Source organism: Chelonoidis abingdonii, chromosome 5, assembly GCF_003597395.2.
Source record: "Chelonoidis abingdonii isolate Lonesome George chromosome 5, CheloAbing_2.0, whole genome shotgun sequence".
Taxonomy (NCBI): domain Eukaryota; kingdom Metazoa; phylum Chordata; order Testudines; family Testudinidae; genus Chelonoidis; species Chelonoidis abingdonii.
The window spans coordinates 95684207-95702434 of record NC_133773.1 but is presented as its reverse complement, the minus strand read 5'-3'; the positions used below and the strand labels follow the sequence as shown (position 1 = coordinate 95702434).

The 18228-nt window shown below is 42.8% G+C and overlaps 1 protein-coding gene across 1 annotated transcript in view; it reads right to left on the bottom strand.

The window, feature by feature from the left end:
- Positions 1 to 18228, bottom strand: part of CORIN (corin, serine peptidase) — a 297684-nt gene that overhangs the window by 142783 nt on the left and 136673 nt on the right. Inside the window, exon 5 of the mRNA XM_075066492.1 lies at positions 14481 to 14662. Coding sequence (XP_074922593.1) covers positions 14481 to 14662 — 182 coding nt within the window. The remainder of the gene's footprint in view (positions 1 to 14480; positions 14663 to 18228) is intronic.

The following is an 18228-nucleotide window of genomic DNA, read 5'->3' as shown; positions in this document are numbered from 1 at the left end:
GGTTGCTGGACATGTGGCTATAGCCTGTCGAGACCTTTCAGAAAACAGCTGACCACAGGGTTGGCAAACACTGACCGGCCTTTTGAGTCTAGATGGGAGGCAAAGATGACAGCCAAGTGAACCCTAATTGATGACATGAACAGTTCCTGTTGCTTGAGATGGAGAAGATAGTCAAGTATGAGTGGCATAGAGGTGAGCGTCAGGGACGAGTGATGCTGTGCCAACCAGAATGAGAATCTCTTCCACTTGGCAAGGTAGGTAGCCTTGGTGGAGGGTTTCCTACTGCCAAGGAGGACTTGACTAACCAGGACTGAGCAGAAGAGTTCTAGGGGGTTCAGCCATGGAGCTTCCACGCTGTGAGGTGCAACGACTCGAGGTTCAGGTGCTGGAGACGGCCATGATACTACATTATTAAGTCCAGGAGGAGTGGCAAAGTAACTGGGGCTTTCACGGACATTTCCAGGAGAGATGTGTACCTGTGTCCTGCCGATGAAAGTGGCTGAGGCCACCAAGGCTGCCCTAACATGCGACCCTTCACTCCACCCTTGGCCTTGATGAAAGGCCCAGGGAATCCAAAAGGGCCAGTGTGCCAGGGGCTGCCACTGCATGGGCCATGGTGCCGGGTAAGGGTGCTGGTCTGTGATGACCTGGACTGTCTACTTCCGCTCCTACAAGATCAATAGGAGTCTGACCCTGATGCCTCTGAAAAGGAGGACCACAGAGGAGCGGTACTTTGAGGCACCAAGGGTCCACGCTAAGGGCTTGGGGACCAACAAGGCTGCTGATCTTGTTCTGGCACCGGGTAGCAGTGCACTGGGGATGGAGACCGCTGGGCCATCATTGCAGGCTTTCCCCTTCACGGTGCCAGGGGAATGACCAGTGCTGGCTATCTCTCCTGTCTAGGCGGAAAGAACAGTGCCATGAGCTGGAGCACGTCCCATGCTGCCTCAAACTCCTCCAGGGTCAATGGGAGGTGAAGTTGTCAGCACGGCCTCGGTAAGCGAGAAGGGTCCGGACTCAACCGCCCTTCCATGAGAGCAGGAGTTGATGTGACCATCTCTGGCAGCGAGGTTGAAGTAGTGTGGCCCAACTCAGGTCTCACAATGGTCAGTTCCTTGGGTTTAGCGAGGGGGAACAACTCATCTTTGGCTTACCCTTTCCAGCGGCACCCGTGACTGAGACTGGTGCCTGCCTGCGGCATGTGAGCCACGAGTGGAGCTATGACCGTGCCAAGAGTCCTGGTCTTTACTTGGCACCGATTCCCATGCTGACGGTGCCAGGACACTGCGTACCGAAGAAGAGGTACTCGGCACCAGGTCCACTGATCCAGGGTCAAACTGGGGTCAGAGTGTCACTTCCACTAGTAGGATCTTCAGGAGCTTCTCTCTATCTTTTAGTGTCCTGGGACAAAATCCCCTACAGTGGGGGTAGGCAAACTACAGCCTGCGGGCCACATCCAGCCCTCCAGCTGATTTAATCTGGCCCTTGAGCTCCTGCTGTGCACTCCTCCATTTGCCCTCTCCTCAGTCTACAAAGTTATTACAGGAGAGGGGCACAGTGGATCTCTCCCTTCCACTTGGGCAGAGGAATAGGATGATGGTGGCCTAAAAAAACAAAGAGACATAAGGGACTAGGGAAGCACAGAATGGAAACAAAAAGAGACACAAGGAGTAGGAAAGCAGGAGAAAGGAGAGAGACAAATGGCTGGGGTGGCATACATAGGGAGAGAAAGAAATCAAGGGACCTAATCAAGTATGAGTCATTGATGGAGAGAACTGCACTTTGAGAACTCCTTGACTGTGAATATTGTCCTCAGCTTTTAGCTTCACATGACAGACCACAATCTCACGAACTACTTTATCTCCCTTAAGGCAATATTTTACTATGTCATTTTTCCCCACCACAAAATAGCATTGTTACACATACACATACCATATCTTTTCCCCGCTCTCTGACTCTCACTATATAAAATTAATGCAAAGATGAAAATGAAAGATAATGTTTTCCTGATTTTAGACAACCTTTATCAGACAGTTTTTATTGTTGGATATACAAAACAAAATCACAATTTTGCGTAAGAAATACCTGCCCACAGCCAACTACTGCCAATCACTCTTGCTTTGAAAACAGTTCATTCCCTAAATTTATACTTATACTTTACATTTATATGGGCCCGGTGGCAGGAAGACAGATTGGATGTCAGAGACAATAAGAATTTGAACTTGTTCAATGTGTATTTGAGTTGGAAAGTAACTTGTTTCGACAACTTTATGCACCCTGACATTATCTGGCACATCTTGGATTTTTTCTGTTTAAAAATACTTTGGACTAAACAGTGATTTTAGTATTGTCTGCAGTGCAATGCCTTGCACATGACAAGATAATGTACAGTGGTATCAGCTATCAAGAGGAAACTTGATGGGACAGTTCAAACTGGAAAAGAAAGCTCAAAGCAGCCCCGGCCTAAGACAATATTTTTTATTGTATTGGGAACACAAGTGCTATGGCACAGGATGAGTGTCATCTTTAAGAGGGAGTGGGTCCAGTGCACCTGTGATTTGTCAGCTGCCTCCTAATTGGGTATTAAGAGAGGGGGCTTGTGCCATATAAATGGGAAAGCCTGATAACAGATGGGGTCAGTCAGGTGATTGGTGTGTCTTTGGGGAACGCTGCACAGATCAGAAAGCTCTCTGCAGCCCCTTCCTGGAAGAGAGAGGAATATCAGTAAGCCAGTGGAAGAGCTAGTCTGCTGAGTTTCTTGTGCCAGTGCTAAGAGGCTGGAAAGGCCAGAGGGCTAGGAAGCCTGAGGAGGGCAAGCCAGCAAAGGCTAGTGTGGTGTGAGGCATTGTGAGAGATGCTATTGGTGTACTGGGTGTGTTATATGTATTGTTTGGACTATGCTGGGGAATTCCAGACTATGGTCGTGAAACTTTTATTATGATTTGTGCATGGGATTCTTGTAATAAATTAACTCTGCAATGGATTTTAGATAGATATGATACGATACCACACACACATGGAAAGTCTTAATGACTATTTCTGGGATCTCTGAAAGAGGGAAATTGAGGCAGCTGCATTTGTTGTGCCACAAAAGGATGCTCCAGGTGGGGCTCTCCTCTTTCACTACTGATGACCCTTAAAATGGCAATCAAGTATGTAACATCTTTTTGTGTTTTGTAGGACTTTTGAATAGTATAAATGTACGTACCCTTTGCTAACCTTCTTAATGTAGAGTTCCTATTAAAAACTCCTTATCCAGATTAACATGTATTAAGGACTCCTGTGGTGTCATCTACAAACAGACTAAAGAGCTCACGCCAATTATTCAGATATGTAGCCCTTTCAGTCCCCTGAACATTGCTGAGAGTCCGTATTTACACAGTAATTAATTTTGCGGTTTTGCCAAGAAAGGAGAATATTTAGGCTATCTGCAGTGGTTCTTTTGCTGGAGAACTACTATAACACTCCTGACGAGAAAAAATCTAATTAAAATACTGCATCCAGATAAGCATGTGGTGAAAAGTTCACATAAATAAATCTCCTCTACACAGCGGTTAAAGTCTCCACGTTACTTTTAATTACACAAGTTTCACGGTATTTACCCGTAAATTACTCACTTTTCTTAGAACCCAACTGATCTGCCTGCAAACATCTGTTATTAAAAGTAAGTCTGCACTGATTTACAAACATACATATTCTACTTTCTACAACATTTCAGTTAACGAAATCACCATGATGTGATGGCTGTCAGGTTGCCGGACAGTATCATGTTTGGTCATCTATGTCAACAGCATAACCACAAGAAAGGCTAGGTGCTAACAGGAAATGTTAATGATTAGAATCTCCAGAAAGTGTTACAGTAGACAGGGTCCTCAGAATGGTCTAAACAAGAAAGAATCTTCTGTCCATCGAATGAGCTAAGGAATCAGGCACCCTACTGGGTGTGAGATATGTACATCACATCCCAGTGATGTCAGGCAGGCTGATTTTCAGACTCAGGCTTCTACTTGTGTATATGTAATTTTGTTCATAAATTCTTGATGAACTAACACCTGATGAGCACCTAAGGAGAAGACCAGGATTTGTAAGAAGAGGAGTGTTTTAAGGAGAGATGTAAAGAGGAAGAAGTGGAGGCATAACAAACAAGATCAGGAAGGGATTCCTGAGGAGTCCAAATGGAAGGGGTACAGGTGCAAAAGTGGGAATGTAACACAAAGAGGGTGGTGAGTCAGGCAGGCTGGGGAAAGTAAATGGGACAATGGGGATATAAGAACAGAGAGGTAGGTGCTGATAGCCACATTCTGCAGGGCCTTAAAAATGAGGACATGGAACTTGAATTGTACCTCATGTGTGAGGGGAAGCAATTGAAGGCATCTTAAGAGGGTTGGTTGTGGTCAGAGCAGTGGGCTACGAACATCATTTTTGTGGTAATATTTTGGATGGACTGAAGTGGGGGATGAGATGAGGGTTACTGAGGCTGGGGCTAGAAGGATTCAAGGTGAGAAATAATCAGGGCCAGGGAAATGAAGAGAAATAGAAAATTTAATGAGGGAAAAAAACAGCAGTGAGGTTTCTGCACTGGGATATGAGCCATGACTTTAGCCCACAGCTTTCACTCTAATAAAAGTGAAATTTTGATTGTAAGAAGATTTGCAATAAAACATGGGAGCAGGAAGAGAGTGTTTTGATCCAAAACCTACACTTTTTGAAATATCACAAAAACCTTACTTGGAGGAGGTGAAATCACCTGAGACAAAACTGCAAAAGTGTCCAGGAAAAATGTTGCTAACAACATGACACAGTCCTACTGCTAATTACAAAAAAATTATTTTACCATAGCAATAAGCAGGATTTAGCTAATCTTCCTGTACCATTTCAGTGAAGGGCCACTAGGTACTACTATAATATAAATAAACAACAGTGACAGTCTAATGGAATATAGAATCTTTTATAATTATAAAGTAAAATTTTAAAAGTTCAAAAATGAACAACTGTTTTCTCACGCAATAAATGGCATACAATTCTGAAATGTTAAAATCTTGCCCACATCCTGTCATATGGGCCACTTGTGCGTCAGTTTTTAATAGTACAACAACAATAAACACAGAGCCTCCACTGTGCAGCAAATGAATATACAGTACTCTCCCTTTGAGGTGAGTCAACTTTATTTTTGTTTTCCTGTAGGGCATTTAGGGGAGAAAACTTAAAATAAATCAACAATACCAACTGCTGCCCTGGAATAACCTCAGAATTAAAATGCATTTATTGTGCTTTCAAAGTTAAATTTTTTTCGAAGCTTTGTGTGTTAGTGTAGCAATAGAACTATCACTGTCTCTGATCTGCATTTCATCTGTTGCGCTGATCAGCAGTAAAGCCACCCTCCTCCACCAGGTAAGCCAGTCTTTTTTAATGTCACACAATTTATATTTAGAAATATCTGTGCAATTATGGTGCAATTTTACAAATTATTTTCTAGATACTGGCAAGGACATGTGACCAGAGGGTAATTTATTCTTGGAACTTACCTTTCCAGAGAATGTTGTTTAAAAGACACAATGCAGAAACGAACGAACTACATGAAGATACTTCTATATATAGACTCACCATAGCAAGCAGAAGTATGAGCGAAAAGTGAGAGTGGTGTATAGCCTCAAAAGCTGTGTTTATTTTTTATTTGTATCACTGCAGCACCTAGGAGCCATAGCCATGGAGCAGCATCCCATTGTGCTAGACACTGCATAGACACAGAACAAAAAGACAGTCCCTACTCCAAATAGCTTACAATCTAAGTATAAGAAAGAAGACGACAGATGGATACAGACAAACAGGGGAGTACAGAGAAACAATGACATAATATTGGTCAGCGTGACAGGCAGAAGTCTTAGCACATCAGCAGCCCAAGTGTTGTCAAAAAAATTTTTAAGGCATTACATACGCCACAGGAGAGTTTTGAAGAGATTTAAGGATCTGAAGGAGAATAATGAAGTGTGTACATTTACAGGAAACTCCTTGCAAGCATGAAGGGCAGCATAGGAGAAAGCAAAAAGAGGCAGGAGTCGACAGCTCGATTGCAAATGAGAGATGATCGGTAGTGTCAAGGTTTTTTCCCCACTTTGAACTTTAGAGTACAAGAAGTGAGGACCTGCATGAACACTTCTAAGCTTAATTACTAGCTTAGGTCTGGTACGCTGCCACCAGCCAGAATTTAGTGTCTGGCACACTTTTCTGTTCCCCCAAAACCTTCCCTGGGGAACCCAGACCCAAACCCCTTGGGTCTTAAAACAAGGAGAAATTAACCATCCCCCTCCTTTTCCCCCCAGACTTTCCCCTCCCTGGGTTGCCTTGAGAGGCTTCACACAGATCCAAATTCCTTGGATCTTAAAACAAAGAGGAATTAACCATCCCCCTCCTTTTCCCCCCAACCAATCCCTGGTGAGTTCAGACCCAATCCCTTGGATCTTAAAACAAGGAAAAATCAATCAGGTTCTTAAAAATAAAGCTTTTAATTAAAGAAAGAAAAAGGTAAAAATTATCTCTGTAAAATCAGGATGGAAAATGCTTTCCAGGGTACTCAGATTCATATAGATCAGAAGGACCCCTGACCCCAGCCTTAGATTCAAAGTTACAGCAAACAGAGGCAAAAATCCTTCCAGCAAAAAGAAACCTTTACAAGTTGAGAAAACAAAAATAAGACTAATCCACCTTGCCTGGCTATTACTTACAATTTTGAAACATGAAAGACTGATTCAGAAAGATTTGGAGAGCCTAGAATGAAGTCCCGTCCCTCTCAGTCCCGAGAGCGAACAACGAACAAAACAAAAAGCACAAACAAAGACTTCCCTCCACCAAGATTTGAAAGTATCTTGTCCCTCTATTGGTCCTCTGGTCAAGTGTCAGCCAGGTTTACTAAGCTTCTCAACCCTTTACAGGTAAAAGACACATTAACCCGTAATCATCTGTTTATGATAGGTAGGGTGGGAATAGACTATGAAGGGCCCTGAAAGTGAAGATAAGTAATTTATATTTGACGCAATAAAGACAGAAGTGGTATCGTCAAAGTGACAAGCTAGGAAAAAGATCTTTACAGCAACATTCTGAACGGAGGAATGGGGCAAGATGGCATTTTGCCAGTCAAGATCAGATAAAAGGATTTTGCGGTAATCAAGAAATGAGAAGTTGAGAGCTAGGATGAGAATTTTAGCCATGTAGATGGATAAAAAAGGCCGCAACTTAGAGATGTGATTCTAAAAGAATTCGTAAGACTTAAATGTAGGCTGGATGTGAAGACCTAGGCTGAGGTCAGAATCAAAGATGATGCCCAGATTATGGGCCTGAGTGGGAAGGATGCTCTTGTGGTCTACAGTCCTTGAGAAAGGAGGTAGCGGGGGGGCTTGGAGGGAGATTGAGCTTGATCTGATGGCTAGACATCTATGAGGCTATGTCAGAGAGACAGGCTGAGATTTTAATTTAGAGAGAAGAGGACAGATATGGAGTAGGGAGGTAGATCTGTGAGTCATCTGCATAGACACAATAGGTGAACTTGTGTCTGCAAATGAGATTATCAAGAGATAAAGTCCAGGGGGAGAAGAGAAGGAGACCAAGGAAAGAACTCTGTGGAGGCCCCCACAGAAAGCTAGAGAAGGACTGAGGAGGATGCTCCAAAGCACATGCTGAAGGAATAGTTAGAGAAGTAGGCGAGAACCCAGGGAGTCAGCAGCACAGAAGCCAAGGGAGGACAAGACTTCATAAAGAGCGTGGTTGATGGTGCTGGCAGGTCAAGCAGAATGAGGATGGAGTACTGGTTCTGAGATCTGGCTAGGAAGAGGTCATCAGAGATTTTGGCAAGGGAAGTTTCAATTGAGTGCAAAAAACAGCAGCAGGACTGTTGAGGGCTTGGGATGGAACTGGAGGAGAGGAACTCCAGACAGTGGTTGTAGACAGTTTTCTCAATGAGCTTCGAGGTGAAACGGGGAAGGGAGATAGGGCCATAGTTGGAGAGGCAAGAAGAGAGTGTGTGTGGGGGGGTTAAGATGCAAGAGACTAAAGCATGCTGTATTGTAAGCAGAAAGAGCCCGAGGAGGGTAAAAGATAAAGGAGAAGAGTGCTAATTACTAGGCAGCAATGAAAGACTGGTATCAAGGAAGGCTATACAAGATACATTAAGGGTTTGTGTACATTACAAAATGTTAGTGTTTGAATACAACTATGACATGCTGAACATGATTATTCCCGGTCTACATTGACCACAAGGTCTGGTCAGAACTCTGTCAAAAATATTCATAATTCTCTTTGAGGCCACTGAAAGCAGAACACACAGAACCATAATCCTGAAAGCAAGCTGTGACTCCATGATCCGTATTGTAATCTTATTTCTGTTGCAGTAACGCCTACGGGCCCCTGGCTCCATTGTGCTAGGCACTCTGCAAATACAATCCTACCCAGAAGAGATGACAGTCTAATTAAAATGTACAAATGGTGATGATGCAGAAATACAGCTGTCAGCTGGACACCATGAAAGAGACGACTTATCATCAGCCATAACCTTGCAGCGACTGAGTGATTCCTCAGACAACCTTGATAGCCCATTCCAAAAATAAAGGATATTTGTGAGAGAGAAACTTATGGCTGATTGTTAACATTAATGAACAACATTACTAAAAGCATGAAAAAGTAAAACCACAGTGTCATGAAGAGTACAGCAGCACCAACAGAAGGCTATAAATCAGTTCATGATGTTTCAGATGTCTTCCCTGCTGTACTAGCTCTTGCTGCATTCACTCATTTAGTAACAATCAGACCTGTTACACAATTATACTTCTTAAGCCCTTGTGCTCTGTAGACTACCCAGTAATAGGACAGTCTCTACAGTTGTCCCTCTACTGGAATAAAGGGAGGTACCTAATGAGCAAATGTGCTTCACAGTCTCTGTTCTGCACATCAAATGAAAATCTCCCCCTTAAATATCTGGTAATTAAATTAAAAACCAATTAACTTCACAGAAATTTATGCAATGAAAAAATGTCTAATGTACTATATTCCATGTAAATAATTGGTCCTCCTGTTTTGCCAGCTTACCTGCTAAGATCCATTAACGGGTGTCTCAGTTATTATGGGCCTTGATCCCAGTAAATCTCTCTTGCAAAAGTTTTTAAAGCAGAAGTAAATAAATTATTAACATTTCTCTATACAACTTCTACATGGTTAATAGAATAGGAGTAAAGTCCCACAGAAGTGGTCCAAGTAGACGTGTGCAACCAGTATTTTAACAAGGGGCTTCCACAAACATTTTCCCAAACTCCATGTGCTCTGGAGTACTGAGGGGAGAGAGACTAGGAAGTCCATTCACTTGTTTTCATTTAAACAAACAAACAAAAAACGGTTTCTCCTGGCCATAACCAAAGAAGGAGGCAGCACCACTTTGCAAACCAACATATATACATACCACCTTGCTAGAAATGTTTAGGCTCGCATCCTGAAAATGATACTGACTGTAGTGATACTAACAGCATAATATTCACCTTTTGTCATTTGAAATGGAGTGAAGGTGAACAAGGCCTTTAAGAAGACCAGTCAGGATCCTCCCAGTGGTGTTAGTTGTGACTGTATAGAGTGGCCACTAGGGGGCAAAGAGCAAGGAGGCTGTGTAAATGGGAAATACAAAGACAGTCTAAGACCATCTGGTATTCACGCTACCATGGTATGCTCCACATTGCTGTATTTGCAGTAATGTTCAATGCTTGATAACAATCATTATTCTAAAATTCAGTGTCATTGTTTGACTATCAAAATAAATTGCAGGATGTCAACAATAACCAGCGTCCTAGACAAAAATATCATTCAGCTGAGGTTAAAGCTGACAGTACATAGAAATAACATAAGAGTAAAATTTTAAAAAAGCAGATATAGTTATCAAAAACACCAACCATTTGCAACCTAGGAAGTTCAAAGTTTAACAGAAAAGAAACCTAAATATTTGAAAGTGGGGAGCTCTCAGTCTGAGTTCCAGCTAAATGAAGTTTTTGTCTGGAAATTGTCTTTTTTGGTCTGAGCTATTTTTACAATTTTGAACATTCATTATTTGCATTGGGAAAAGGGAAGCACGATACCCTGTGGTACTCTTGAGCTTTGGAACTGGGAAAGACAACAGGAGAGGACTCTGCAGATCACTGGAGATGAGGGGGAAAGCGGAGAGCAGGTAACTCTTGCGGCAATCAGGAGCTGCATGCTTCCCAGCTTCCATGAGTCAGTTCCCATTAGCCCTAGAGACACTAAACTTTGATTCCTGCTCTGACTGTCAGGCTGGCCTCCCTACAGACCTTCTAAAGTCCACAGGATGTGTTGCAAACAGAAGTCAGCAGGAGGAGTGGACCAGAAGTGCATTCTACTGAGGGCCGTGACAACTTGTGCAGATTTTAACATGTCCACAGGGAGGCAAATATGGGAACAGAAGCAGGACTCTAGGTGTGGAACCTCCAAGAGCCGTGGAGTGAGGACATTAGTGGGAAGATGACTTTGGGAAGCCAGGAGGGCTGTAAAACATACCAGGCCAGGGAAAAAGTGGCACAGAACAAGGTATCTTTGGACCTTCTGAACAAGAATTTAGGGAATCTTCAAAGGGCTACAGGTGTCCTCCAGGCATGAGGAAGTTGGAACCCAGCTGCACATGTTCAACTACGTAATTTGCAGGTGTTTGTGGTTGCTATCTTGCCAGCTGCTGCCTATTCAGGGTTATACCTTGTATAGGTTTCACATACTGTATGAAGTACAGTAGCATCTATATTCACTGTTGGTTCTAAAAACATTTTACAATCTAGACTATTTACTTAAGACACAATTCCAGGGTTCCCCTATAGGCTTCAAGCTTATAGAAGCCAGCTCCTTGTATTCATTTTACTTCTTACTTAAATTACCATATACTATTTATTCTCTCAAGTACACTATCACCAGCTTTGGCTAGTAAAAGCAAATAAGATACCAGGGAGTGGGAGGAAAGCTGAAAAAAGGAAAATAACTGAAGTATTTTCCTGGTTAGGGAGGTGCATTTCAGACCCACAAGAATGCTATTTAAATATTATTTTTTCCAAGTATGCAGACAAGGTAGCGGATAGGTTAGAGGGATAAAGTGGGAGGAAAGACTGAAAAAATTTGACCTTCATTCCCTTACTTACTCACAACTCATGTGTTAAACTAGTGCAAATATTTTTTTTTAAACCTCTGCAGCTGAATTCCCAGAGCTCTGTATTTTTATATCAGCCAATTTCTCTTTCAGCCTTTAGTGGGCACATTCTGCATAATAATGGAAAATAGAAAAGAAAATGGGCTGCATAATGAGATGTTTGGCAGGCAATGGGAGAGCGCTAAGTGGCCTTGTCTTCAGTGATGTTTTCATTTCGAAACAAGACCTACAGAATACCAGTCTTAGAAGTTGCTAACATTTTTCAAAAACCCAGGTTCCCTTGTGACATTTGCAACTAAAAAAAATTTGATTTAAAACTCTCCTGTATTTCATTGGTGGCATTTAACAGCTGAGAAGCCATTTTGTCCTTTGACTAAAGTTATAGAGAACCATGAAATTATTGCATCGTGATATACTTGCATTGTGTTGTTTTGGTCACAGTGGCATCTATATTTGACATTGTGCCTTTAAGACAGAAAATTCTAAATCCTACAGAGAGGTATATTTAGCATTCTTTTTCAACCTCATCTCCTCAGCTGCTGGCACTCCTCTCTCTTTCTCCCTACCTCCTGGCAACTGAGAGTAGTATCTCTGTTCTTTCTCCTGTTTTCCTGGATGTGAGTTCCATCCTTACCTGTAGTGGGAAAATGGGGCTGGGAGACAGATAACAATAGCTCTCACATGGATATGTTTGTCTGCTAAGCACTCCTCATTCTGCCTGGTAGACAAAAATCAGGAAGACTCGTAATTAGCCATTGTGATAAGTATTTGTGGTCCTGGCAAACCGAATGGAAACACAGTCAGGTATATGGACTCCCCCTTAGAATCTGTAAAATCCACATGAGTCTTAAGGGCAAAATATTGATGACCATAGTTTCTAAGTAATAAAATATGTAGAAAGCACACAATATTCAGACACCCTCTGTCAGAAGCCAGAGTGAAAATAGAAATGCTCTTAAAAATGAAAAATATTCACTATTCTGTAGTTTCCATCACACATTCTACATGGAATCTCTTCATATACACATAAGAGCACATGCCCATTATTTGTGCATGTCCAAGCAAAAACACAATTTAAATTATCTTTTGCTTTAATTGGAAGCATGTCAGAACTGCAAATAATAAATCAAGATCACTGCAGTTTGCACAGCCCTGTCCTCTCTCTTCCTCACAGCTGGCTTCTCATCCGAGCTCCATTCACCTTGCCAAACCAGTCCCAGTCTCCTCTCCTCAGGCTTCTTTCTCATCCCAGTCTTCTTGCCCAGCTAGTGCAAGTTTCCCTTTCTGGGCTCCCTGTCCAAATCCTAGTATTGCCCCGTCCAAGCACTTCCCATCTCACGCTCCCAGCCCTAATCTCCTGGCCCACCCAGTGCTAGTTCCCGCTTCCTAGCTCTTCATCTAATCTGCCACTTTTCCCCCTCCAACCCTCCAGTCTCCTGCCACCATTTCCTGTTCTCCACTGTCTTCCAGTCCTAATCTCCCTCCACCCCCCATACACACACACATCCCTTGCTCTTTAGCTAATCTCAGTCTCCCAACTCCCTGACTCCTTGTTCCAGTCTCTTTGACCTTCCAATCCTTGTTCTCTCCTCGACATCCAGATCTGTCTCCCCTTTCCCCTGCCCCTACTAGTTCCTACTCCCAGTCTCCCCCATTCCCATCTCCCAGTCTCCTTATCCAACCAGTCCCAGCCTCCCCCATCCTTATGTCCCTCCCCAACAAGTCTCTAGCTCTCCTTCTCACACCCCGACCACTTCCCAGGCCCCATCTCCTTACCCAGCCAGTCCCAGTCTCCTCCCACTCCAGCTTCAAAGTCAAGTCCCCTCCCAACTTCTGGACACAGTTTCTCTCCCTCCCACTTGAGCCTCAGTCTCTTTGGCTACTTATCCCAATTCACGCTTTTCCTTCCCAGCACAGTCCTTGTCCTCCCTGCATCTGAGTCCAGCACCTTCCTCCTCCCTGCCTTCAGTTCCAGTGTTTGGCTCCCCCTTGGAATGGAACTTACTCAGTCACTCTGTAGGAATAGTGTATGCACAGTCTTGTCAGTACTAGGATGGTGCATGCTCAGTGCACACAGAATCTTTGGAGGTTTTAGCTCCTAAAGTCTAGGTCTGTATTGAGCATGTGCAATCTGCAATTCCTAAAAGGCTTATAAATTTGACCAAATTTGGGTGGATTTTCACAGGAACATCAAAAGGCAAATCCCTGACACAAAGGCTACCCCTCTGCCAAATTTCAAGATCTTACTCCAAAGCATGGGGGTCCTCGAGCTTTTCAGAGAAAAGGTCACCGCATTTTATTATTTTATTACTTTTCCCTAGCCTTGTTCTTGGAAGCGGCTGTACTGTTTTGGCTGAAATTCTCCCCTCAAAATATCAGCCTCCAGCATGCACACAGCATGGAAAATTTCAGCACAAATGGTTAACGTTTGCAAAACCAGGGCCGGCTCCAGGCACCAGCAAAACAAGCAGGTGCTTGGGGTGGCACATTTCTAGGGACAGCATTCTGGCACCAGCCATCATAGGTGCTGACTCCGGGGCATGGGGAAAAAGCGCCCCCACCACCCCAGCTCGCCGCCCCAGCTCGCCTCCACTCTGCCTCCACCTGCTCCCCTGAGCGTGCTGCCACCGCTCCGCTTCTCCCCCGTCCCTCCCAGGCTTGCTGCATGCCAAACAGCTGTTTTGTGCAGCACGTCTGGGAGGGAGGAGACGCCGAGTGGCAGGAGCTCGGGGGAGGCAGTGGTGGTGGAGCGGAGGTGAGCTGGAGCGGGGAGCAGTTCCTCTATCCCCCGTCACTTCCTGCGCCCCACCATCCTAGCTCACCTCCGCTCCGCCTGAGTGGGAGGGGGGAGAAGCAGAGTGGCGGTGCACGTGGGGGAGCAGGCGGACCAGAGGCAAGCTAGGGCGGGAGGTCGCGGGGGCCCCCCAGGAAGCAAAAGTGGGGGGGAATGCAGCACGCCCAGGGGAGGAGGAGGGCCTGAGGATTTGGGAAGGAGTTCAGAAAGGGTGGAGTTGGGGCGAGGCTGGAGGCAGGGGGCACGAATAAAAAAGTGGAAGGCAGCCAAAAATTTTTTTGCTTGGGGCGGCAAAAATCCTAGAGCCAGCCCTGGTCAAAACAACAACTTATATCAAGTTCTCATAATGGGAAGTGTTGGGCAACCTTAACAACAGGCCATGCTACCAGCCTCATCTTATAATCACAATTTCATACCCTGGAAGCTTTGATTTTGAAGGCTTTACCCAAAGATGCATTATTAAGCAAAACCTAATAAATTCAATTTGATGATTAAAACAGAGTAACGTACGTTGTTTTCCTCTCTCTTGCCATGGCGAGAAGCAGACCCTTGTGGTATTGTCATTTTCAGTTCTGTTTTGAAACTGGGAGCATCTGAGGAACTCAGGCCATGAAGAATTCACCATCCCCAGAACTGGTTCACAACCTTCCTTTGCTGCCTCACAAAATGATCTACAGGGCAGGAGTCCTCGACTAGAGGAAAGAAAGAAAGAAGAAACAAAGAAATAATCTATTGTTTTACAAAATTATTTCTACTTTTTTCTCTATTTTTTAATTAAAAAAACAACATTTTTGAGTAATTGTATGTTCAAGAAAACTATGAAGAGTAATATGAAAGTGGATAAAATGATCTGGAACTAGGTCTTCGTTATTCATCAAAGCTCCCATCTACACTATCTTTTAAAATAAATTTAAATCAAAGTTAAATTCAAACCAATTTCTTAGTAAGGTCAATCCCGTCCAAGCTGAGCAGCCAAAATATTCTACAAACCAGACTAGCAATGAAGATTAAACATGATTTAAACTTAATTGAAAAAACCAGTGTAACAGGTATAAAGAAATTGTATTTGTCTATTTTATTTTCTCACTCTGACATATATCTATGTATACACCTGCTTCCTTTTGGTCTTCCCTAGTCATACACACACACACACACACAAAATCAGAACAAGAGAAAAATTACAACTCATAAATGTTAAACACCTCCAATAATGATCTAATTCGATTTTTCTATTTTTTCTATATATTAATACATTTATGAATGATCTGGAAAGGGAAGTGATCAGTGAGGTGGCAAAATTTGTAAGGTTAGTCAAGACTTGAGAAAACTGTGAGAAGCATCAGAGGGACCGAACCAAGCTACGTGAAAGGGCAACATGATGGCAGATGAAATCCAGTGCTGACAAATACAAAATAATACATATAGGAAGAAATAATGTGAAGTGTTCATACACTTTGCTAGATTCTAAATTAGCATTAGCAGCTCAGGAAGATGTGGCTATCATTGTGGCCACCTCGATGAAACTCTGCTCAGTGTGTGATAGTGGTCAAACAAACAAACTGTATGAGGAATGGGATGGAGAATAGTACTGAAAATATGATAACACCATTATATAAACCAGTTGTATACCCTCATCTGGAATACTTTGTCCTATTTCAAAAAAGGCATATCAGCAACAATAGATTAGGTTTAGAGACAGGTGATAAGAAAAACTCTGATATGATAAATAATTGAAAAAACTGGCACTATTTATCTTACAGAGGATACAAATAAGAAAGGAAATGATTAATATATACAAAATAGTAAATGATATAGAGAAGATAAATCAGGAATTCTATGCACCCTTCATTATAATTCCCAAGCAAGGAGATTCAATTAAATTAAAAGTTGGCAAATTTAAAACTGATAAAAAAAATGATGTTTCATACAACACAACTAGCTTACGGAACTCACTGCAAAATACCATTGAGGGCAAGAGTTTAACAGGATTCAGAAAAGGATTATTTATATGGATTGGAAGAATATCCCAAGTTATTAGAGTAAGGATTAAAACTAGCTCAGGGTTTTGAAGGGATATCAACTCTTTTGCTTGAGGAAATAAACCAGCTTCTAACTAATGGGGATTAGGAAGAAACTTTTCTTGTGGGCAGGTTATTCCCTAACTCATTTCTTCAAGGTTTCTTGCACCTTCCTCTGAAGCAGCTGGTACTGGCCAATGTCAAACCTAAGAAACTGGACTAGCTGGACCACTGGTCTGATCCAATATGGTAATTTCTAGGAACCTATGAAATATCCTGGCTTTAGAGTAAGATCTCAGACCTTTCCAGAATTAAAAGCAGATACTGTATATCCTGGTTGAGAGCTGAGAATCTTCAATACTATAAAGTTCACATTTCTATAACTTTAGTACCTTAAGGTGGCAGAAACTAAAGCTTATGCAACAGCTGCTATCAGCCCAGAACTGAGTCTTGCTCATCCTCAGTCCCCAGGAAGGGAGTAATTTTTACAGGAGAAATTCCAAGTTTGTGGGAACAAGGAAACTGTTCTTTGCCAGGCCGATTCAAATAAAAATGGCTTCTGCTCAAAGCCACTCCAGGGTTTGGAATATTAGAGTAAGTTCTGGGGAGATGGCTTAGTAGGACATATCTGAATGGTTTGGGATGACTAGCATTACTCCTGCATGTCTGTCATGAGTGAGCTACAAGCATATCCTAAACTCATGCTAGTAAAACCCTTGTACCTCTCCACACAACCATTGTAGTGGAAATAACCTCACAGCGATTTATAATGTACATGATTGGGAGTGGTTATTTATCACTAAGGGACAAGTCCTGTCTTTTCCCCTAAAGCTGTGAAGGGTCCCCTGGAAGAGAAGGAAGTGCAGTTTCTCAGTGCAAGGTTCGGTGCCCGATTTGGGAACCCCTACTCATTAGGAGTTATCCGCATGGCAGAGTGCAGGATGTGGGGAAGGAAAGGGCCAGGCTAGAGGATCTGCCGCCATGTAGGTCTTCCACCCCACAGCAGGGATGTGTAAGGAGCATGGAGGCCTAGTTCAGCAGAGCCCCCATCAAGGGGCTGTGCATATGCTCCAGGCCTATGAGAGAGGATTCTTCCCTCTTGCTCATCTACTCACAACCCAGTCTGGCTACTCAGAGTGAGCACTGCAATAAGCGTTCAGCCCTAAGTGACTACAATTTGGAGACTATATAGGCCAAGATTTTCATGTCCATATATATAGGCTCCTAAATAAGTGTCCTGATTTTCAGAAATGCTGAGCACTCTGCAGCTCTTCCTGACTTCACTGTTTTTCCTGTTTGAGTGTAAAAGTCAATAATAACAAAGTGATACTATGCTGGGGATCAAAAAGCTACAGTAGCTATCAGATTACCACTGGTGAAGGGAAGAAAGATGAATCAGCTCACATGTTTATGAGAACGAGCCTTCTATTTTATAAATATAAAAATTGTATGAAATCAAAATCAAAAGAGCCTGAGATTTCAGTTTCCCCCCTTGACCTATTGTGTTGACTAGTGTTTCTGAAATCAGTCTGATGGCATTTCTCTGCTTTAAACACTAATGAAGTGAATGTGCAACCAGTACCCTTATCATGTTCACAGGCATCCTGATTGACTGTGTGTCTGGAGATATTTTCTGGACATGGAACTGTCTTTAGAGATATGTTCCTAAGTCACACTAAGGACTTTCACACGTGCTAAATGCACTTTACACTCTGAAGTGCAGGAATTATCTCACATCTGAGATAAAGATCTGTATCTCTAAACTTATCTTTTGTGGCTCCCTGAGTGATGATCTGTAGTTGGCAGTTTGTTGCTTGGAAATAAGCACTTACATTCTAAAACAGTACCTTTCACCACAACTTTATGTCATGCTAAAGGCAGATAGTTTCGTGATCATGTAAAAGGTCTGGCCATCTGCAGAAGAAAAACAAATGTCTTCTGATTCTCCTTTTGACAGTAAGAGCTGCTGGTTATTAACATTCTCTTGATGTTGCCAGCACACTGTTCTGGCAATCTAAGACTCGCTATCAGAACCAGTAAAACCACTTCAGATAAAGTCATTCAAAAAACACTTTTCCTGTTTTTTATGGAGCCTATTTTTGGAGGAAGAGAGAGAGTGAAAATATGAGAGGGAACATGTGTATATGGGGCCTTTCAGTGCCTGTCAATGTTTATCTGCAGAACAGGCCTAACACAGTCCCTATCTCGCTTCTGGGAAATACGGCATGACAAAATTAATT